This window comes from Rhinopithecus bieti, unplaced genomic scaffold (assembly GCF_001698545.2).
Source record: "Rhinopithecus bieti isolate Rb0 unplaced genomic scaffold, ASM169854v2 scaffold_34521, whole genome shotgun sequence".
NCBI lineage: Eukaryota > Metazoa > Chordata > Mammalia > Primates > Cercopithecidae > Rhinopithecus > Rhinopithecus bieti.
In genome coordinates, this window is record NW_016814732.1 from 601,665 (window position 1) to 626,600 (window position 24,936).

General features: G+C 36.0%; 1 protein-coding gene across 1 annotated transcript in view; it reads left to right on the forward strand.

The window, feature by feature from the left end:
- Positions 1–21,625, forward strand: part of YIPF7 (Yip1 domain family member 7) — a 56,505-nt gene extending 34,880 nt beyond the window's left edge. The window contains exons 3-6 of the mRNA XM_017851846.1: positions 7,857–7,921; positions 14,743–14,888; positions 19,164–19,345; positions 21,355–21,625. Coding sequence (XP_017707335.1) covers positions 7,857–7,921; positions 14,743–14,888; positions 19,164–19,345; positions 21,355–21,517 — 556 coding nt within the window. The 3' untranslated portion in view covers positions 21,518–21,625. The remainder of the gene's footprint in view (positions 1–7,856; positions 7,922–14,742; positions 14,889–19,163; positions 19,346–21,354) is intronic.
- Positions 21,626–24,936: the final 3,311 nt, after the last annotated feature.

Sequence of the window (24,936 nt, forward strand, 5' to 3'; positions counted from 1 at the left end):
TATAAAGGAAAGAGGTTTAATTGACTCATGGTTCCACAGGCTGAACAGGAAGCATGGCAACAGCTGCCTCTGGGGAGACCACAGGGAGCTTTTACTCATGGTGGAAGGCAAAGAAGCAGGTATCTTACATGGCAGGAGCAGGATCAAGAGAGAGAGGTGGAAAGTGCTACACACTTTTAAAAAATCAGATTCATGAGAACTCTATCACGAGAACAGCCCTAGGGGGATGGTGGTAAACCATTCATGAGAAATTGCCCTCATAATTCAATCACCTCCCACTAGGCCCCACCTCCAGCACTGGGGATTACATGAGATTTGGGTGGGGACACAGATCCAAACCATATCATTTACAGATTTTGGGGTCATACTTTGGACTAATAATGTGATTATTTTGGTATTGGTTGTGCTATTTTTATTGAGATGCAACGTTTAATATTACAGTGATGGTATACAAAGATATAAGATATAGAAAAACATAATTTAAATTTAGATAGTTATCAAAGATGAGCATGGTAATTTTATAAATTTTATGTTTTCCTTTATGCAACAAATTTTAAATTTTTACTTTCTTAAATAAGTGGTAGAGGAATTTTAATATTATACCCACATTACAATAAGGACATTAGAAGCCAAGCTCCTGAGAACGTTTTTCTATAAAATTTTGTTTCTCTTTGAAGAGGATGAGTCAAAGTTACTACTTGAAATAGTCCACCCGTTCATAAAGGTTGCTTTGCAGCTAATAACTGTGAAAGTTATGTTTACTCAAGCCTGATTAGTAACACCTGATATAAGTTATGGTGAGGCCAGACAAGTATGGCAATGACATAGTTTTTCTTAGACATTGGTCCATTTAGACATCTTTATGTGTCCCTTTCATTTTTCTGGAAAGGTTTACATTAAAAAAATAGGTATTGGGGATTTTATCAAGAAAAAAGCCATTCAGATTCCTATTCTAATTTGTTTCTACCAGTATTTTTGATGGTGTGCCTATTTTACTGGAAAATACATTAGGAATATTACACATGGCTAAGTGAAAAATAATAGCAGGTAATCACCATACATTCTGGCAGGTTCAAATAGTATTACACCAGGCTCTCGCTCTTAATGAATATACATTTGAGTTAGTAAATGATTAAGTGTGTATTCCCCCCTCTATATATGTGGCTTTCTTTTCCTAAATAAGTTATTCTCTTCGTCAGGCTAACTCACATAAAGGAGGTCGAATATGTTATTCTTAGATTTCATATTAAGATTAATATTCGAAGGAAAGTACTAAAGGCCATTTTGTAAATATTTTGTCATAAAGAAATCACAAGAAGTTACCAAGTTCAGAACCTTGGACTGTATATTTAGTTTACCCCAAAGGCTTTTGTGAAAGAAACTTAAAACATGTTACTGGACAGCTCTATGTTTCTTTCCATTCTTTAAGGTAAAAACAATTTAAAATGAATAAAAGTAAACAGCAAAAACATGTCAAAGAGGTATTTTGGTTTGGCAAAATTTAATTGCCCATTTTAAAAGAGGGACTCTTTTTTTGTTCAAGATGGCTGGCTTGAAGCATTTCAAGCATGCTTTATCCACTTAGAAGAAGCAAAACGGTGTGTGGACAGTCACACTTCTAATATGTTATCCAAGGCAGAACACTGGAATTCAACAGGAAAGTGACAGAAAACACCAGAAGCTAGGAAGGGGAAGGAAAATAGGCAGCGTACATGGCCAAGACCAGCCAAGAACCAGGAATGACTCCCCAGTACAGGAGAGGGTGAGTGAGAGTCTTTAGGCGGTCCACTCTTCTGCTGGGGAATTGCACAATCCAGACTATGGGAGAGCACCTTGACCCTCTCAAGCCCTAAGTCTAACTTAGAAAGCAACCAGGAAACTGTAAGAAGGAACTGCTTTAGAGAGGGAGCATGCCTTGGATTCCATGCTGTTTCTGAAACCCAGGCAGCTGTAGCAAGACACCATTCTAGATCTTAGCCCTTAACAGACTGTGTGAAGTCCTGAGAATTCAGTCCTAGGCATTAGGGAAACTTGGGCTGCTGTTTGCAGAACTGGGGTGTGAACTAGGGGCTGGCCCTAACAACCAAGACTAAGAAGCTAGTGTGGCATGGGCTGCAGCCACCAGTACGGGAAGCAGGTACCGCTCCTACTTAAGCAGGATGAGAGTTGCCATGAAGCCTTAGTGTTGAGCTAAGTGGGGACTCCTATGGGCCATGAGCATGAACTGAGGGGCATGGGGTCTAACAGAACAGTTGGGATGGCTATGACACCTGAGACAGGGGAGTGAACCCTGTCCAGACTGGGGGCTGTAAGAAGGAAGCAAGTCTCTTACTGGCCAAGGCTATGGCCACTGGGACTGGTCCCACCCTTCTCGTGGCAGGACCTCAGTGCAGTGGTGACTACAGTTTACCCAAGAATTCTACCTGAGGCCTGAGGACTGTTTCTCCCCTACCTGTCATGGCTGGTGCATGCACTCATGACTGGGGAGCCTGAGTGTAAGCTTGCCCAGTCTAGCTCCATCTGGCTTTGGCCCTCAACCAATAATAAGTGACAAAATTGAATCAGCCATAAAAAGTCTCTCAACAAAGAAAAGGCCTGGACCAGATGAATTCACAGCTGAATTCTACCAAATGTACAAAAAAAGAACTAATACTAATCCTCCAGAAACGGTTCCCAAAAATTCAGGTGGAGGGAATTTTCTCTAAGTCATTCTACAAGGCCAGTAACACCTGATACCAAAACCAGACAAGGACACAACAACAACAAAAACTCGACCAATAGTTCTGATGAACATAGATGCAAATATCCTCAACAAAATACCAGCAAATCAAATGCAACAGCACATCAAAAAATAATATGTCATAAGACTGTACTTTCAGGGATCATTTCTATAGTTTATTACTAGAGAAGTTTCTCTGAAGGTGTAGAGCACCGGAAACCACGAGGAGGAAGCGCAGTGTTCTCTCCTGAGCGTGAAGCTGGCTTTTGGTATCGCTTCATTTGCGACTGCCTTTTGCCATTGATGATCGTTCTTTTCTTCCTTTGGGAGAATAGGAGGGAGAGAACGCAGTCTGAGTGGCTCCAGCGTTATTATTCGCGTACTAAAAGTAGTTTGTTAATTAGTCAGCGTTTTTTCTTATTAATTATAGCGTAAGGCAATGCTCGTTTTTTTTTTTTGTTTGTTTGTTTTTTTTGGAGACTCGTGGAGTGTGTATGTGTAGCTGTGTTGTTTCTTTTTGAGTCGGGCATTGTTCTGTCATCTTAGGCTGGAGTGCAATGGCCTATATTCGGGTCATTGCAGCTTCCGTCTTTTAAGCATTTCTCACTTCGTGCTTCCGTCTTCTGAGTAGCTGGGACCTGCAGGTTCGCCTCCAGGCCGGGCCGCTAGTTTTGTATATTAGTAGAGTGGTCGATTTCATATTGTTGGTCAGGGTGGGTTCGAGCCTTTGCCTCAGGTGATCAGTCCGCCCTCCGCTTCCCAAAGAGCTGGGGTTACAGGCGTGCGCGATTAATTTTTTCTTGGTAGGTAAGACGTGTTTTCTTTTTTTTATTTTTTTCTTGGTCGTGTTACTACTTTGGCCTTTTTCTTTTTTTTCAGTCCCTTTTAATATTCGCAGCCCTCATTGTTGGATAGTACTGGAAATTGGTCTGTTTTGTGTATTTTGTTTTTCCCTTGGTCTATTAGTCTTTATACTTCACTAAGATCTTTTAGGTGAGGACTTGTATTCCAGTGAGCTCTTTTTATGTTTATAGCCTTCCTCCCCAAACACACACAGTATCTAGTGTCCTCTCATCCCCTCCCATGATGACGACCATTTTAATCCCCATTTTGTAATACACCAAGTGTGGTGAACTAAATGCTTCAATGCAACTTTCTGTAAATATTTTTGATGAATAAACAGTGGATGTTTGCCTTCCACAGTATATCATTGTGTGACATAATAAAATAATAAATAATAATAATAATAAGTCATGATTTAGTAGGTTTTATACAAGGGATGAAAGGATGATTTAATACATGTAAAGCAATAAATGTGATAAATCACATAAACAAAGCCCAGGACAAAAACCATATGATTATCTCAATGGAAAATTCAACATCCTTTCATAATAAAATCCCCCAACAAACTAGGAATATAAGGAATGTACCTCAAAATAATAAACTCTATTTAGGACACACCCACAGATAACATCATGCTGAATGTGAAAAGTTGAAAGCATTTTCTCTAAGAACTGAAACAAGAAAAAATGCTCACTCTCACCATTCCTGTTCAACATAGTAGTGGAAATCCTATCTAGAGAAATCAGGCAAGAGAGAAAAAAGCCATCCAAATTGGAAATTGGATGACATGATCTTATTTCTAGAAAAACCTAAAGAATTCACCAAAACCTTTTAGAGTTAATAAATGAATTCAGTAAAGCTGTAGGGTATAAAATCAACATACAAAATCAGTAGCATTTCTATACAGCAATAACTGTCTAGCTGAGAAAGAAATCAAGAAGGCAATTTCGTTTACAATAATTACAAACAAAATTTAGGAATACATTTATTAGCCAAGGAGGTGAAAGATAACTACAAGGAAAATGACAAAACACTGATGAAAAAATATTGTGCATGACGCAAACAAATGGAAAAACATCTCATGCTCATGGATTGAAAGAATTAATATTGTTTAAATGACCATACTGCCCAAAGCAATCTATAGATTCAATGCAATCACTATCAAAATACCAGCATCTTTTTTTTTAACAGAATTAGAAAAAACTATCCTAAAATTCATACAGAATGAGAAAGAAAGCCCAAATAGCCAAAGCAATTCTGAGAAAAATGAACAAACCTAGAGGCATCTCATTACCTGACTTGAAATTATATTACAAGGCTGTAGTAACCAGAGCACTATGGTATACTGCTGTAAAAATAGACATATACATCAATGGAAAATAATAGAAAGCACATAAATAAGGTCACATATTTACAGCTAACTAATTGTTGACAATGCTGACAACAACATAAGTTGGAAAAAAGACACCCTTTTCGATAAATGGTGCTGGGACAATTGGATTGCCATTTGCAGAAGAATTAAACTGGACCTCTATCTCCCACCATATACAAAAATAAGATGGATTAAAGACTTAAACATAAAACCTAACACTATAAAAATGCTTGAATAAAACATACGGAAAACTTTTGGACATTAATCTAGGCAAAGAATTTATGACTAAGACCTCAAAAGCATAGGAAACAAAACAAAATAGACAAATGGGATTTAATTAAAAATTTCTGCACAACAAAGGAAATAATCAACAGAGTGAACAGACAGCCAGTAGAATGGGAGAAAATACTTGGAAAATATTCATTTGACAGGGGACTAAAAACCAGACATACAAGGAACTGAACTCAACAGCCAAAAACCCTGAAACAATCCCATTAAGTAGTGGGCAAGGAGTAAGGTGGTATTGCATCGTGGTTTTGATTTGCATTTCCCTGATGATTAGTGATGTTGAGCATTTTTTTCCTATGTTTGTTGGTCATTTGTATATCTTCTTTTGAGAATTGTGTTTATGTCCTTAGCCCACTTTTTAATGGTCTGTTTTGCCCTCACCTGTCATGGCTGGTGCATGCACTCATGACTAGCGGGCCTGAGCGCAAGCTTGCCTAGTCCAGCTCCATCTGGCTTTGGCCCGCAGCCAATAATGAGTGGCAGGATTGAATCAGTAATAAAAATAGCCAACAAATGGCCAAAACAGTCAAAAATCCCTGACACAATCCCATTAAAAAGTGGGCAAGGAGTAAGGTGGTATCGCATCACGGTTTTGATTTGCATTTCCCTGATTATTAGTGACATTGAGTATTTTTTCATATGTTTGTTGGTCATTTATATATCTTCTTTTGAGAATTGTCTGTTTATGTCCTTAGGCTACTTTTTGATGGGATAGTTTGCTTTTTTTTTTCTTGCTAATTTGTTTGAGTTCCTTGTAGATTCTGTATATTAGTCAGTTTGGAATACTATTCAGCCATAAAAAGGAATGAATTAGTGGCATTTGCAGCAACCTATATGGAAGTGGAGAGTATTATTCTAAATGAAGTAACTCAGGAATGGAAAACCAAACATTGTATGTTCTCTCTATACGTAGGAGCTAAGCTATGAGAATGCAAAGACATAAGAATAATACAGTGGGCTTTGGGGACTCAAGGGAAAGGGTAGGAGGGGTGTGAGGAATCAAAGACTACAAATTGGGTTTAATTTATACTGCTCAGGTGATGGGTGCACCAAAATTTCACAGATCACCATTAAATAACTTATTCATGTAACCAAACACCACCTATTTCCCCAAAACCTATGGAAATACAAAATTTTAAAAAAAGAAAAAAGTGGGCAAGAATATGAATAGACATTTTTCAAAAGAAGACATACAAATGGCCAACAATTATATGAAACAATGTTCAACATCACTAGTCATCAGCGAAATGAAAATTAAAACAACAACAGTGAGATATCATCTTCCCCCAGTCAGAATGGTTCTTATTAAAATGACAAAAAGTAACAGATGTTGATGGGGATGTAGAGAAAAGGGAACTCCTATACACTGTTGATGGGAATGTAAATTATTAGCCTCTATGGAAAACAGCATGAAGATATCTCAAAGAACTAAAAATAGAATGACTATTTTATCAAGCAATCCCACTACTGGGTATATATCCAAAGGAAAAGAAGTCAATGTATCAAAAAGGTACCTGCACTCATATGTTTATTGAAGCACTATTCACAATAGCAAAGACATGAAATTAACCTAGTATCCACCAGTGGATGAATTAATAAAGAAAATGTGGCATATATACAATGAAATACCATTCAGCCATGAAAAGAATAAAATCATGTCATTTACAACAATATACATGGAAATGGAAGTCACTATCTTAAGTGAAACAAGCCAGGCACAGAAAATCAAATATCACGTGTTCTTACTCATAAAGGTGCTAAAAATACGTACACATGGAGGTAGAGAGTAGAATCATTGGCAGTTGATACTTGGAAGGGTGAGGGGGTAGGAGAGGAGTGATGAGAAATTAGTTAATGCATATAATGAAAGTTATTTGGGTTATGGATACCCTAAAAGCTCTAACTTGACCACTACACAATCTATGCATGTAACAAAACTTTATATGTACCCCATAAATTTGTACAAATAAAGAGACACTAAAGCCAACTAGATAATACATTTAGCTAGGAACTCAGAGACAATTCTGTTGGTAATGACTGTCTGGGAATGGCCAGAACTGAAGTATATTTCCTTATGCACAGTGATTAGTATATGTATTTATTTTTCCTATCAGTTGACTATACTATTAAAATTATAATTTTTCCTTGCTGCTTCCACATATTTGGAGGGGCTTCATTGCTGGAGACTGTCCCTGAAGATAAGTAAAAAAGCAGCACTGTGTGATGAGCAGATCACTGCTCAGAAAGCTTCACGCCAGAGTCCAGCACCTGCAATATTATTTTGTGTTACTGGACAAGTCATTTAGTCTCTGTGAAGTTCTGTGTCTTTTTCTGTAAAATGGGATTAGAAATACAGCTTTTACCTTACAGAGTTTTAATTGAGAAAAGATTAGGGGAAGCATTCAGCATGTTGTACATGCTCAATTAATGTTTATTGATATGGATTATTTTTCCAGAAGCCTTTAGATGACCAGTTATTTTACATTTTTGGACTAAAGTTAAATTTTAAGTAAGTTTCTTTCATGAGTAAATACTCATAAAAGCTACGTGAATTCATATAAGTAAAATTGTAATTTTCCTACTTTGTCATGATACCTTTTCTTAGACCTAAAATGTTTGTATTTTCTTTTCTAGACAACAAGCTGGTGAGCAGCCTCAGCCTGCCTCTTTTCTTCCATCAGAGATGCTCATGTCACCAGGTTATGCAGGACAATTTTTTCAGCCAGCATCCAACTCAGATTATTATTCACAATCTCCTTACATTGACAGTTTTGATGAAGAGCCTCCTTTGCTAGAAGATAAGTTAAGGAAGTGTTATTAATGTGTGTACAGCTAGAAGAATAATAGCAATAATTAGCACTTAATGTGTGCTGTCAGCCTGCAGTGTACAGTGTTTTATGTGTGATTGTTTCACATATAACAAGTTTGCTGAGCCAAAACCCTTAAACCGTTGGAAGTTCGTTGCATGTTTGCATAGGGGAAATTGGGTGTAGATATGGGATATTCTGTGACATTGCCGCACTTATTAAATGCTCCTTCACTGTTTCTTAAATTTGAACTCCTTGGCCAAGAATAGAAAAAAATGAAGACATCTTTTGGCAGAGTAGTTACATCAAAGTGACCACCCTTCCCACCCAGTTAATGAAGCACTTCATAACAGCATATTTTATTTTCTGCTATGTTTTCGTGGAAGCAAAGTGGATAGTTTCTCAAATTAATATTTTTGTTGTCATTGTTGACATGGAGACAAGCCAGTATTTTTCTTTCCTGACTCATACAAGCCCTTTCATCTCACTTGGCATGAGTAGGCGAGGAAGTATATAAATCCAGTAAATAACGCTCCTGGTGGGAAGGTAATCCAGAGATTCTTAGAGCTGAAGGTCCTTAGGGGATTTTGGAATTGCTCCATCCATTGATTTTTTTTTTTTCATATGTAGCCAGTCTGTATGTGCTGTTTTTGCTCTTAAACAAGATTAATACAGTGCTAGAAACATAGGTGTTAAGACACTAAAACCCAAGTGGATTTAAATTTGAGAACCAAGCAGAAATAGTCACTGGTTAATTGCTCCAAGACCTTTGCATGTAGTCAAGTGAAAAGGAATAGATTAAAATTTCCAGTATTTTACATCACAAGATGTAAAGATGTTTGCCTCACATGAACACAACCAACCACATTCTTCTTTCTTTTCCTTAAAAATGTAAAACCATGAAAGATTTAAACTGTTCAGAACAGAACAGAGATTTATATAATTGATCTATTGGCTCTTTGGAAGCCAGTCAAGTTTCTGGATCAGTTATCTTTAACCAGTTCATTCTGTTTTGCTTCTACAAGTAATAAACACTTAAAAGTTACAAGTTATTCCAGTTAAACATTTTCCTTGGCTTTGCCAATATCTCTGCCTAATTGTCTTCAGAATTGGGAAAACAGAGAAGCATAATAAAAATATTAAAATTACTTCAAATCTTGTCTCAAAGACATGACTATCGTTAACAATTTGATGTATTTTCTTCTAATCTTTATTCTGTTTTCCTATGAATGCCTATGTATATGTATTATGCATGAATATACATGCATACTTTAAAATACTATTTTTTCAATGAATATATATACGTTCGAGTACTTAAGTATTGCATTCTTTTTATTTACTTTATGTCACGAGCATTTTTTTTTTTTTTTTTTTTTGAGATGGAGTCTCACTCTGTTGCCCAGGCTGGAGTGCAGTGGCCGAATCTCGACTCACTGCAACCTCTGCCTCCTGGGTTTAAGCGATCCTCCTCCTTCAGCCTCCTGAGTAGCTGAAACTACAGGTGCACACCACCGTGCACAGCTAATTTTTGTGTTTTTAGCAGAAACAGGGTTTTGCCATGTTGTCAAAGCTAATCTCGAACTCCTGACCTCAGGTGATCCGCCTGCCTCGGCCTCCCAAAGTGCTGGGATTACGGGCATAAGTCACTGTGCCCAGCCTGTCACGAGCACTTCTATGCAAGCATTCTTTAAAGTCATTAAATATTATTTGAAAACAATTTATAATGGTTTCATAGAGTTCTATTATATAACATAACCATAATTTAAACACACCTTAAAGGTTATTCCTTATAGCAAGTAATGCTTTGCCATCTTTGACCTTTATAGAGTCTGTCCTTAGGATGTACCCATAACAGTGGGATTGCTGGGTTAAAGGTACTGACCCTGTCAACTGATGTCAAAAATGGTGTTCTACTCCACTTCCAGAGTAGAATATGACACGTCTTTGTCAATTTCATAGGATAAAAAGAAAAAGGAATACTTTATACCTCTGGGTTACTAAAAAAATTTTGACATTTCTCATATGTGTATTGACTTTTTATTTTTCATGGTTTTTTTGGTTCAGATTTCTATAGAATCTAAAGAGTTTTCTTTCCTTGTTTATTTTTTAGGCATTTTATATAGTAACTATATTAATTATTGTCTAGAATATGTATTTTAAACATTTTTTTCCTAGCTTGTGTTTGCCATCTAATTTGTTTATGGGTCATTGGAACATATTAAAAGTGTGATATTAATTTTTTACACCCAGAATATGTTTCCTAGTAACATTTCTTTCCAATTGTTGTTTGTTTAAAATCTATTTCTCCAACTCTAGGTACTGCCTCTATCTCCTTATAGATGCTCACATTTTAAAATTATCCTTTTGTGTTTTTTGTTTTATATTGAAATTATTATTTAATAGTTGTTTAAGCTTAATATGTGAAGTAAGATTTAATTTTTTTCTGTACTGCTTATTTTTTTCTGCAGCATTTATTGAAAATAATCTTTTCTACTATCTGAAATGTCTCTATTGTTGCATGAATTTACCGCTCTCTATACATCCTCATCTAACATGTCTTTCAATTTGAATAGAAAATATGTAATCGATTTTTATTTCCATTTTATACAGCTCAGAGTTAATTTCCCCAAAATATATAGTGTATTAGAACAGCAGTCCTCAACCTTTTTGGCACCAGGGAACAGTTTTGTGGAAGACAATTTTTCCACAGACAGGTTGGGGAGATGGTTTTGGGATGAAACTGTTCCACTTCAGATCATCAGGCATTAGTTAGATTCTCATAACAAGTGTGCAGCCTAGATCCTTTGCATGCACAGTTTACAATAGGTTCATGCTCCTATGAGAAACTAACAAGCTGATCTGGCAGGAGGTGGAGCTCAGGTGGTAATACTTGCTTGCCCACTGCTCACCTCCACCTCCTACTGTGTGGCCCGGTTCCTAACAGGGCATGAGCAAGTTGGTATGAGTCCATGGCCCTGAGTTTGGGACCCCCAGTATTAGAAGATAGACTACCTAATATAATTTTGTGTTTTGAATCTATGAAATATCTGGATTTTGGATCCAATGTGTTCTTCAAGCTGAGTGACTTGTGAAAGCCTCAAGCCTCTTTTGTCTAAAGATATGAAAAAGGCCAGGATATGTCTTTTTCAGATACAAAAAAAGATACAATTTCTAGGATAGTGCATTAAACAACATTTACCAGTTTTTATTGACCATCCATCAGAATGGCTTATAAAATTATCAAGCTATAATAATGAACATTCCTTGCACAAAAAGCATGTTGTTTCAAAAGAGTCCTTCTTTATTTCTTAAATATTTTGTTGTCTAAAATATTTGTTTGGTTTTATGTAAGAATGATAAATTTTGCTCTTAATGTAAAATCAATATGTTAAATGCATTTTCAAGAATAATAGTAAATTCAAGCCTGTCAGATAAGAAGAATTACTGATATTTGGTATGTTGTATTTATAGCATAGCTTGACGCTTCTATATGAAAGGCCAGTGCCACAATTTGCATAGAAAATAGAGATCTTAATTCACTTTTATAGCATATGTATCATATACTTTACTACCACTAGATGACAGCAAAACAATACATTTTGCATTCAAATTTTACAGCAGTTTTATCTTTTATTTTGTACAATAAGATGTTATATTAGAGTATCTGTAATTAATAAATAGTTATAATCGCTCACATACCTTATAATAAATAAAAAACACAATATTATAGAGATACTTCAGTAGAAAGCACATAAAACATTTTTCATTATGAAAATATTTATATGAGCTTATGTTAATTTACTGTCTCATGGCTTGATGTTAAAATATGTGCAGGGGTTCGTTATGCCATTAAATAAATGGTTGACATCAGTAATGATGTTGCATAAAGCATTTTCATCTGAATTTCTTCCAAAATAATTATATTTTTTGAGGAAAAGGTATTTGGAATTAAATACCACTTTATTGTGGTAAATACTGAAAATATATTTTAGCATAAATGCCAAAATTAAAAAATNCATTATGAAAATATTTATATGAGCTTATGTTAATTTACTGTCTCATGGCTTGATGTTAAAATATGTGCAGGGGTTAGTTATGCCATTAAATAAATGGTTGACATCAGTAATGATGTTGCATAAAGCATTTTTCATCTGAATTTCTTCCAAAATAATTATATTTTTTGAGGAAAAGGTATTTGGAATTAAATACCACTTTATTGTGGTAAATACTGAAAATATATTTTTAGCATAAATGCCAAAATTAAAAAATAAAGTTTGAGAACATAAGCTTCAGGTGAAATTAATTTAAAATTAATTAATTTTAAATATATAACATGTCTCAATTTTTAAGGTCTTTTCTTTCAAAAATTACATTAGACATTCTAACCTCCTTTAAGCTTGGTGAACTGCTCATGTTACTCAAAGTGTATGTTCATTAATAAATATACAAATGCACTGTGGAAATAAAGGATGAAACAAGGAATCGGAAATGTAAATTATTTGCTATTAATTTAACTATTCAATTTTTTAAAGCTTAAAATAGCAGATGTCATTCTGGGCATGAAATGAAAAAAACTTTATTTCTTGATTTAGACCAGTGTCTAGCTGACCCTCTGAAAATTTCTGAGTTGTTAGAACAAGGGTCCTCTGTGTCATGGGGTTTATTAAAAGTCTATCTTGTAGTCTGTGTACAGAAAGTCAGCTTTGCAAGGTATTTAGGTGGTATGTCCCTCTGTAAAATAAGTTGAGCTATACCCTTGTATCTGACCAAAGAAAGTTACTAAAGCTTGGAAGGGTAGTTACATGCCAAATACAAATACATTCAGGAAGACAGTCCTTCACATGGAAGAATTGGGCTCATTTAAAAAAAAAAAAAAAAAAAAAAACAATTATGAGATTAGATGAACATTGACCCGACCACAACTCTATGGTTAAACACGTGCTTTCTTGAGTCAGATTGCGCAGCGTTGAAACCTAGGTTTTCTATTACTGCTTTGTGTCTTCGGACAAATTAATCTCTCAAAGCCTTATATATCCAATGCATAAAATAGGGATAAAATAATAGCAATTGATTGTGCATTTATAAGACCAATTTATGTAAATCTTGTGAAGTCCATAGCAAATGCTCAGTAAATTTTAGCTTTCATTCTTCCTAGCCTCCACCTCACCCTTTTTTTTTTTTTTTTTTTTTTTTTTTGAGACGGAGTCTCGCTCTGTCGCCCGGGGCTGGAGTGCAGTGGCCGGATCTCAGCTCACTGCAAGCTCTGCCTCCCGGGTTCACGCCATTCTCCTGCCTCAGCCTCCTGCCTCAGCCTCCGGTAATTCTGAAATTATAGAAGGAGGATAACCAATTTGATTGCTGGTCCCTAAATAGTCAAGTCATACTCTTCTCTTTGATTGTTCTCTTTTTCTACCCTAGATACATCTTAGTTGATCTCTACAGGAGTGGTAGGAAAATAAACCAATGTGGTATCAATACTTGTTTCTATGTTCAGGGGATGTCAAATGGCTAGGTATTTGCTTTATAGTAATGAGAGAAGCAGATTCTAGCAGAAGGATCTGTGAGGCAGCAGTTAGAAGTCTTTGAAAATGGGAATTGGAGAAAACAATTAGAAATTTCTAAATGGGTTTGGACTCATGAACACTGAACTTCACTGATTTTGGATACTTTATTTGAATACTACCATGTATAAAACAGAAAGGTTAACTTGTCTCAAGAATTTAATCTTTGAATACATAGACTCAGCTTCACAGTACATTGACCTTACAAAAATATGCGTGCACATCATGATCACTTTTACTTGCAGAAAAAGCCCTTTTCCCCTCTGTGTAGTTTCATTCATGTAGCATAAAGTTGCTCTTCTCATTAGGCATAGTGGAAGTAAAACCCCAGACTTGGACTCAGTCTCATTAGTTTAGTATAGTACTACTAATTTAAAAATTATGCCATGGCCGATATGACAGGATTTCAGAAGTGTCAGCAATTGAAAATACAGGAAAAGGGCCAGGTGCGGTGGCTCAGGGCTGTAATCCCAGCAGTTTGAGAGGCCAAGGCAGGAGGGTCCCTTGAGCCCAGGAGTTCGAGACCAGCCGGGGCAATGTAGTGAAAGCTCATCACTATGAAAAAAAAAAAAAACAAATTAGCCAAGTGTGATGGTGCTTGCCATATCTGAGACATGAGTCTCAGTTACACAAGAGGCTGAGCGGAGGAGCTGGGATCATGCCACTGCACTCCGGCCTGGATGACAGAGGGAAACCCTATCTCAAAAAAGAAATTAAAAAAAAAAAAAGAAAATACAGGAAAAAGAACTATCTAGGTGGACAATAGGATGAAATTTTTGATCTGCTAGCTACAATTTTATTTTTTACTGTATATTGCCAATTTCCCAATTTTTAATTAGATTTAAAGCTTGTATTTGCTGCATAAATCAGGGAATGTTTTCCTTGATGGAAATATTTCTCTAACACATTTCTTTTAAGTCATTCTTTGGAAACCAAATTACTTTTTAGTTTGTTTTTTAAAGATTTATATGTTACATAGAACTTGAGTTTCTGTGTAATACAGAACATAGAACTTTAGAAGGTATGATAGACCAATCAGATTAAAATGCTAAGTAAGTTAATCAGATATGTTAACCTTTAAAGAGTGTAACTTATTTTATTTTCTATATTTATATTATCATATTATCTATCTTTTTTTTTTCCTTTTTACAGAACTTGGAATCCATTTTGATCACATATGGCAAAAAACTTGGACAGTGTTAAACCCAATGAAGCCAGCAGATGGCAGTATTATGAATGAAACGGACCTCACTGGACCCATTCTTTTTTGCGTAGCCCTGGGAGCCACCTTGCTTCTGGTAATGTGTCACAGTAAGCACCAGATTTTAATGCTTGTCCTTGCCTGTGCTGGTTTTGAAGCAATACGTATAAATATAAGAGAAACTGTGTCACTTTACATAGTGAATTTTGTTAAGTGAGAGAGAATAATTTAACCATAGTGACAAAAATATGCTACCATTATGCATTGCAACAGCTAAAAAGTATAAATTTAAATAGAATTTCAAAAATCAAGAAGGAGATCAAAGTAGGAGATCACTTATGTCTTTTTTGTTATTAAGAAAAGACTGTAAATCTGGAATAATGGGAGGAAAACAGTTTTGGGAGATATAAGGCCTACATTTTATTTTTTGTTTTTTGTGAGAGTTCTATTGTGACACTGAACAAGTTGCTTCTCTTTGGTCACCATTTTCTTTGCTGTGATAAATCTCCAGACTATTTCTAACATCTTATGAGGTATGAGACTGATCTCCTTGTTTTGGGTTAGGCTACTAGGAAAAAGTTAATTTGCAATGACAACCTATGATTTGTTTACTCAGCCTACATATTTCCTCTAAAATGTTAGTTTTCCACATTTTATGAAGACATTTGTTCCCCGACTTCACCATATGTCTTATGTATGCTTTCGTTCTTTATATCTGGAAGTAATGGTATTAAGGGTCACTAAAAAAGTGACCTAAGTAAAGTTTAAAAGACATTCTAGCTCATAGTTTAGGAAAATGTTTCATTAAAAAAAAAAAAAAGGAATAAGAAAGAAACGAGAAAATGTCTCTTACTTTATACCAAGGAGGAGATGGCAATACAATAAAAACAGAGAATGATAAAGATGGTCAAGGCAGTCTGAAAAATGTAGTTTCATTAAGACACAAAGAGATAAACTAGGCAGAAGAAATAATATGAGAAATTAAACATTATGGGAAAAGCTCTTACAATAACTATTTAGCCCTTTTTCTCATTTTCCTGCTCTTCATGTTCCATAATAATAATTTCTTCCAATGGATATACAATTTTCAAAAGTAGTTGTAAAATGCATTTGCAACTAAATAAAATTCTGCTTTTCATTATTATATATAATCAATCAAAATACTGATAGCAATCTAGTTTCTGCAGGTAATTTGGCCAATAATAACATCATATTAATCCAATACAATAGTATTTAGTGATAACATCTTATTTCTTTGTACTACACCTAGTGCAAATACTCTGTAAATCAAACACTATACCAACTCGAGTTTTAATTTAATCTCTAACCTCCCTTCTTCTGTCTTTGTCACAGTAATTTGATAATCTTAGATTAACTGCTAAATAAGGCCATGTCAATTAATCAAATAGTCAGAAACAATCAATTTAATATATTAACTCATCTTTCTTTTTCAAGTCATTTGTAATAAAACAGCCGTTCTGTAGCAAAACATCACTGTTACCATCCCTTAAAGAACAGCATCAATTCCATTATGATCTCTCTTGGATGCATAATGTTAGTTAGAGTTATTTACATATCCCTTCTTATATTTTAAATACAAAGCAGTAGAGGCAAAAATTCTTAACTGGAAGCGAGAAAATTGGATCTACCCTAGCTTTGCCACTTGCTGTAATCTTTAACCTTCGGCTTCATATTTCTAGGCTTTCATTTCATTTTCTTCAAGGCAAAAGGAGTTTATTTAAGTAGCTCTTCAGGTTCTATTTAGTTCTAAAATTGTATAGAATATGTGAAAATATGTATTTTCTGAATGTCTTTATGCAAATCTTATCACTTGCAATTTTACCATTAGATATGATAACTTTCAAATTGATTCTGATATAGAGCAAAAGGACTCCCCAAAACTCCAATTGAATATTAATTGAAGTATGATTTAACGCAGAATTCATTTGATTATAGGTTAATTCTTTCCTGGATATGTAGAATTAAAATGTAAAAGTGATTTTACTGGCTGATACAGGAATTTTGCTGGAGAAAGCAAAACTAAATCCAGAATCAATATCCAAATCTGTTTATCATCTCTGGAGTCATAAGTGTTATAGTCACATATGCTTCCTTCTTTGAGATTCATGCTAACATAAGACACCATTCTTTCAGTGGACTTTCTTTAGGCAAAAGGAGACAAACCAAAGAAAACAGCTTCAAGCGCTTAGCACAAATTTAGTTTTACTTATTCTTTTCCCCCAAATTATTTTCATTTCCAACACCAAGAAGACAAATGGTGTAAAGCTTTTGCTCCATTTAACTTTTCTGGTAGGGCCAAGAGTGTGGTCTGTAAAAGCAACGTGCATGGCCAATATAAAAGTGCAATCAGAAGAACATTAAGTATTTTAAATCAAGATGTGGTAATGAGGATGGTATAGGGAGGATCCTTAAAAATTTTGAGGTTAAAAATTGGAGCATTTATTTTCTATTTCGATTATAAGCCCTTGTTAGAATTTGAAACAATTCTTTAAAATGGCAGTGATTTAGGCTAAATGGAATTACAACTTAAATTGGACAAACTACTAAAGAAAGACACGATGAGAGAAGTTCATAACTGACATGAAAACACACAACTTTACTACCAAATTAGCTTCATCTGCTCCCTATTTGCCCCACTCCATTTGTAGAACTGCCTTTTCAGGACAGGAAGGTGCAGTTACGTGTCCTTTGGCTGTAAGAGAGTTGTCCTATACCATTAAGACTAGCCCTACCTCATATTTATCCCATCCAAGTAAAATATTAAGTAGATGGTTTCTCTAATGCATGCCAATGATGTGAAATTGTCTTTATTTTGCAAGTGGAGCAAACTCACCCAATAAAGCAGTGGATAGCTGATGTGTTTCTGCTAGCATGTCCATCGTTAGCATTATTTCATTAAATGGCCACAAGAATACAGAAGATATCATAAGAATTTATCAGTGGCTAATGCTGCAGACAATTCTGCCAGCAAAAGTCAGGAATATTTATGAAAGGACTTCGTAGTGATCAATGCTCCAACTGCAGAGGAAGAAGAATTCAGAATAGGTGAACACTTTTGAACATTAAAATAGCTATGACATTCTCCATTACCCTGATTAATTATAAAGCAAATATCTCTGTAAGACTTCATAGATAATAGCATGGAGAAGGAAAAGTGGCAGCTAAAAAGCTCTTTCTCTCCTGAATCAACTTATCAGATCCTTCACTGGTTTTGTCTAATTCCCATGAAAACCAGAGATAGCCTATTCAACTTTTATCTAGAAGTTATGATCAGCATAATGTAAATATAAAAAATTAATGAATTTTTAACTGTAGCTTTGGTATTCTCAGAAAGCAAACATTAAAATATCCTCTTTTGAAGTAGTAGTACACTGTGATTTTCTCTGAATGCATTTACTGGGGCTTGTACTCACAAAATACTAGCTTTGTGAGCAATGGCTGTTTTTATGAGTTTTCCTCAGAAGATTGGTGGTGTGCTCTGAACACTACTAACTTCCTTTGACAGTACACCTTTTATGATTCATTACCAGTTAGTTTATATAAATCACCTTTTCATAAGGCGTGGTTAATCAACCTGGCAATAGGTATCATGAAACATAAAAGGATTCTGTGGTCAACTAAGTGCTAAATTAAATAGGGTTAAATATATGCCATTATTTTGGGACTTATTTAGGACTTGTAAGAGCTCCCGTTGATGTTCAGGACCTACATTTTAGAGCTGAAATACCTATGTTCAAAGCCAACCTCCATTGCTTAGCGTTATATTACCTTGGGCAAGTTACTTATCCTCTCTGCACCTCAGTGCCCTCATGTGTAAAGTTGGTGTCATTATGATACCTATTTCATAAGGTGGTTATGTGGATTAAATAAATATATGTGGCACACTTAGAATGGGATCCAACATGGTAAATCCTGTAGATGTTTGCTAATTTTCCTAATATGCCTTATAAATCCCCAAGACTAAAATTGGATTTTTTATTCTTCTATTCAATCACATAATTATTTAATAAATATGTGGACAAAATATAGTCTTACTTATGCCTTGTACTCTTAATAGACAATTTATAATAAAAAATAAGTCTAGAAATATTCTATCTTCTTTGTAGCATGCTTATTCTGTCCTAACTCTAGTCAGAAGTGTTTGTTTTCAGAATCTGAATTCAAACCATTGGCCATGTTTTTCCCAGAACTGCCAGTCTCCTGATGACAGTCCTACAAAGACAGGGAACAGCACTGAACTGACTCTAAGATGCTCTCTGCATCATGATATTCAGATTTCCTCTTGGTGTCCATTGTGTGTTCAAACTGTTTTTTTTTTTTTTTTTTTTTTTTTTTTCCCACGTCGTTTCAGGCAGGAAAAGTTCAGTTTGGTTATGTGTATGGCATGAGTGCCATTGGCTGCCTTGTGATTCATGCCTTACTGAACCTGATGAGCTCTTCAGGGGTGTCATACGGCTGTGTGGCCAGCGTGCTGGGTTACTGCCTGCTCCCCATGGTCATCCTGTCTGGCTGCGCCATGTTCTTTTCATTGCAGTAAGTGTCGGTGTGCTCTTATTGACCTCACATGCACAATCATAGCCAAGGTTTGCCACAGTCATGCAAAAGCTAAGCCCTTTCTGATTGTTTTGGTAGTGGAACTGGGAAAACCATGGCTATTAAAAGCTACACATAGATTCAGAAAAGTAGGTCAGTTTTGGCCCAGGTGCTGTTGTTACTTCAGTTACTTAAAAAAATAAATTAATCCAAGTTATCTTTAAAACTGGCACTTTTTGGCTGAGCACGGTGGCTTGTGCCTATAATCCCAGCACTTTGGGAGGCCGAGGTGGGTGAATCATCTGAGGTCGGGAGTTCAAGACCAGCCTAACCAACATGGAGAAACCCCATCTCTACTAAAAATACAAAATTAGCCAGGCATGGTGGCTCAGGCCTGTAATCCCATCTACTTGGGAGGCTGAGGCAGGCAAATCGCTTGAACCCAGAGGCGGAGGTTGCGGTGAGCCGAGATCGTCCCATTGCACTCCAGCCTGGGCAACAAGAGCAAAACTCCATCTAAAAAAAATGAAAGAAAAGAAAAGAAAAAAAAACTGGCACTTTTTAAGTTGTCACATTTTTCAATGTGAACTATCATCATGTGTAAAATAACAACTACAGGAAATTCACTTGTTTGATTTTGGAAGAGTAAGTGCCTGGTGAACACTGATAAATTGCTTCAGCTTTCCGGCACTCTGCCTTCTGGGCTGAAAACAACTATTCTTTCTCAGCTGGGCTCCTTGCCGGGTAGAATTCCCAGGAACCCTGATGAGGATATTAATGTTGGAGAATTTTATAACATACATGCTCAGTCAATATTTTTTTTCTTCCTTAATTTAGGCAATTAGTATGTGCAACTCAAGACCATTGCTAAGAATACAGTACATTAAACAACTCTAGAAATTATCCCTAATAGGTATTACTTAAATCAATAAACGTAGTACTTACTTGGTGTTTTAAAATTATGTTTGGTTTATTAATACTCTGAGGCATTAGAAGCTATACTATAGAGCTTTTCACTTGTTTTGTTTTCGTTCAATTATTAGAAGTAGATATTTCTGTCATTTTCACAAATAATACACACAATTCCCAACTTCAGAGTCAAACCAAGATCAAGTAAGGCAGTTTAGTTTGGTGGTGAAAAGAGTACTATGATAGGAGAGATCTTGATCTATTGTCCACTTCACCATGCAATTTTTGTCATCACTTTATTGCTTTAAAACTGGGCAGTAGACGTCTCCTGAGATTTCTCCCAGCTCTCATGTCTTATTTTTCTAAATAATGCATTCTGTTTAACACATAAGAAAGGAAATTCACTCTCGACCACCTTTCCTGCCTTATTATACTCCAAGTGACCAGACTTAACTCTCTTATTTGCTCACTTGCCTCTGCAGTTACTTTTTGAAGATACCAGTTGAACAAATCTATTTCAACATTCTAAAAATATACAAAATGGAGCTTCAAGGATGAAGTGGGAAGCCACACACATACGTGCTTTCCTGTCCCATGTGCTCCTTGCTTGAGCTGTGTCAGGCTTTTTGTGATGTCCGACAAAAACCTGAGAAGCAGATCTGGAAGTAGCAGGAATTAGGCACCCCACTGGAATGTAACTCTGTCTATCCTTCTCCCATGCCATTGGCCAATTTTTGAGACAAGTAGGGGAAAGGAAATCTATAGCTATAAGGATGTGAAGGCTCTCAATGCTGTATTTAAGAGAATTTTATGAGTTAGGATTTGAATATTGACAGATGAGAGGAGAGTGACTGCGGGTGACTTCTACTGTTTTTTCTAATTCGGGTTTAACAGAAATATAAAATATTTAGCCTCTGTAATGAACTTGACTAAAAAATGCCTAACTGGCCAAGGGCTTTTGTTCATATATTTCATGATTTTCATTTTACCACTGGAAAAAGTAGTTATAAATATTGTACCAAGGATATTTCAGAGGCAACTTTAACTCAGTAATCTCTTTTCTACTGGCACAGGCAATCATCTCTTTGTCTTTGCTGCAGGGGCACCTTTGGAACCGTATCATCCCTGGTCATCATTGGCTGGTGTAGTCTCTCAGCTTCCAAGATCTTCATTGCAGCCTTGCACATGGAAGGACAGCAGCTTCTTGTTGCCTACCCTTGTGCCTTACTTTATGGACTTTTTGCCCTCCTAACAATTTTCTAAAGAATGTTTGAGACAGCATTTCAAGACTCTATTTGCTTGCTGTCCAGATTATTTTGGAAATAAATTAACATTCAAATTTAATGATATGATTTTTGTTTTATTGCTTTTGAAAGAGTAGTAAGCAGAGAGACAAAGCAGCACTTAAGGGTGGTGCTCTAATAGCCCATTGGTTTGACTGATGTTTTGCTTTTGAGTTTGGTGCATTAAAACATTTCAAAATACTTAAAATAAAAAGGGATACAGTTGCTGTACTGATCAACCCTGCCTTTCTCAATAGATGTATTTCTGAGAAACATAAGTAAATAAAATCATATGTGTACTAAAAGGAAATCTCTAGTAAGCCTTTTCAGAAACTTTCATGACAACTCAAGCTGTGTGCATGTGGCTGAAGTTCCACTGTTCTGCACCTTTGGAGAGTTCAGGGATATGTTATACAGGGTTTTACTTACCTAAAGAATCAAAGAACCTCTTGCTTTTCAATTCACTTACTTTAATAACTATTCTTCAGTCTCATTTAAATAATGCATTGATTCACCGCTTTTTCAAGCCCTCACTTCCTTCTTACTTGGTTTAGATGCCATGGCTCATTACTATAATTTCTTTCTTGCATGTATCCTCAGCAATCTTGCCTTTTCTCCCTAAGTAGGTGAATGTTACTAGAAGAAATCCCACTTCATATTTATTGTATTACCATGCCTTAAATGGTCCCTCAGTACTACCCTTGAATCCCACTACATTCTCTTAAATTTACCTCCATGCTATCTGAGATGAATATATCACACAAATTCTTCACCGCTCAAATCCCCAACACTCCTTCCTCATGTTCTACTGTTTGTTTATTCTTATTTTATCACAAAACAGAATCATCTAGAAGAAAAGTGCTTATCTTCCCACTTTCTTCTCTCTCAACTTACATGCACCTTTACCCATATATACTCTTATTTTCCTCTCATCTCTCTCTTCTCTCCACAGCCAGCCCCTCCACCTGCATAATCCATATTTTCTCGTCACCTATCATTTATGTCATCACATGAACATGTTTCAATAACTCTTATCTTAAAATAAAACTCCTTTGATTTAACATCTTTCTCCAGTTATGGCTCATTCTCTGCTCCTTTTTATTGCAAAAATCCTTGAAGGAGTTTTCTATTGTCTCTGCTTCTACTTTATCGTTTCCCATTCTTGCTTTCCTACATTCTAGGCAATAATTTATCACCCTATTTACCAAGACCACCTTTGTTAAGTTAGCAACAATGCCCACATCTTGCAACATTCAGTGGTCAATTCTCAGTTTCATTTCATTTGAACCCTGGCAGGTACTTATTTGATTACTCAATCTCCATTAGCCACTATGCTGAAGCACTTCTTCACTTAAATTCTAGAGTGTCACATGTTCTTGAATTATTTTCCTACCTCACAAGTAGCTTCTTTTCAATCTCCTTGGCTAACCTTTCCTCTTCTTCTCAGACTTAAATATCTTCTCTAATTCTCCCTTGCTAGATGAGCTCATTTTATTGGATAACTTCAAAATCGAATGACCCCTAAATTTCCATCTACATTCAATACTCTTCTCTAAGCTCTTAACATATGTACACAACTTATACTTAATATTTTTATTTGATCGTTAATATGATATTCTCAATAATAGCATATCTGAAACAAAACCCTTGACTTCTATCCTGTCCTACCTGGCCCTCTTACATATTTTCTCATCTTTATAACAAGAACCACAAATCACTCACTGATTCATTTAAGAGTATACAGTCTTGATTACTCTGACTTTCACATACAACATCTAGTCTATCAATTATTTTGACTGTGTAAACAAAACATGTCCCAAACGTCACTGTGTGTCCTGGGCTCCTTCATTGCTCAGACTACTCCAAACCACCCTCCTCTGTTGCCTCACGGAAGTAGTTTCCTAACTGGCTTCCTGCTTCCATGCTTTCACCTCCATAGGCTTTTCTACACACTGGTGTGATCCTTTGAAAATGAAAAGCAATTATGTCATCCCACGGCCCTTTCATGGCTTTTATTCATATTTACAATAAAACTCAACCTCCTTTTTATAACTCAGAAATTCCTTTTCAGAGTGGTCCCCAGAACAACAGCATTAGCATCCCTTGGGAGCTTATTAGGAATTCAGAATCTCAGGCCCTGGCCCAGACTTCCTGAATCAGTGTGCATTTTAACCAGATTCCAGATGATTTACATGCACAACTAAGTTTGAAAAGTGTGACACAAGAAGGCCTTGCCTGCACAATCTCACTGTGTCTTAACTTTGTGACATCATCTCCTTCCATTCTCTCTCTTGGTCACTGGTTTTATTGCTGCTTCTCAAACCACCAAGTTTATCCACCTCAGGATCTTTATAGAAATTCAGTCTTCTTGCAACATTTTCCCCTCAGATCTTTCATGTTACACCTCTCCGTTCATATGTTACCGACTCAGAGAGGACTTCACTGGCTTCTTTTTATTCCAACAGTACATCCACCCAGATTTGCTCAGTCCACCCTATGCAGTAGCTGTTATAATTACTTGAAATTATGTTATTTATTTGGTTATTTGCTTTCTGTCCTCCCCCAACTCCACAGAAAATAAACACTCTGAAGGCAAAGACCTTGTCTATATGCAACAGTTCCTGATAAGGAATAGGAGACTAATATTTGTTTATTCAATTAATGAATACATAAACGAATGAGACTGTGATTGGACATTGGTCACTGTGGTGAGCAAGACCGTTGAAGGTTGCAGCCCTAATGGAAATACATTGGCAGTGGACAAAAATAAGCAATAAGCAATCAATTAATATGAAATAATTAAAGAAGTATGAGAAGAATTCTAAGGTAGGAGTATGTGGAAAAGAAGGCAGGATTGTAGTAAATGTTAGACTGTTATGGTCTAATAACCCATTAATAGACATATTAATTAGCACAGAATTTTCTTAAGTTTTTGGTCTTTCTATTCGAGCTGAGATCCTTCATGGTGAAGCAAGAATGCCATTTATTGTAATGATTTCTCTGTAAAATCACCCCTTTGCTTAGAAGTATACTTATATTATGGACCTAATTTTTTTTTTTTTTTTTTTTTTTTTTTTTTTGAGACAGAGTCTCACTCTGTTGCCCAGGCTGGAGTGCAGTGGTGTGATCTTGGCTCACTGCAAGCTCCGCCTCCCTGGTTCACACCATTCTCCTGCCTCAACCTCCCAAGTAGCTGGGACTACAGGCACCCACCACCACACCCGGCTGATTTTTTTTGTATTTTTAGTAGAGACAGGGTTTCACCGTATTAGCCAGGATGGTCTCGATCTCCTGACCTCGTGATCCACCTGCCTCGGCCTCCCAAAGTGCTGGGCTTACAAGGCATGAGCCACCGCGCCTGGCCTTATGGACCTAATTTTTTTTTCCTCTTTGGAAAGT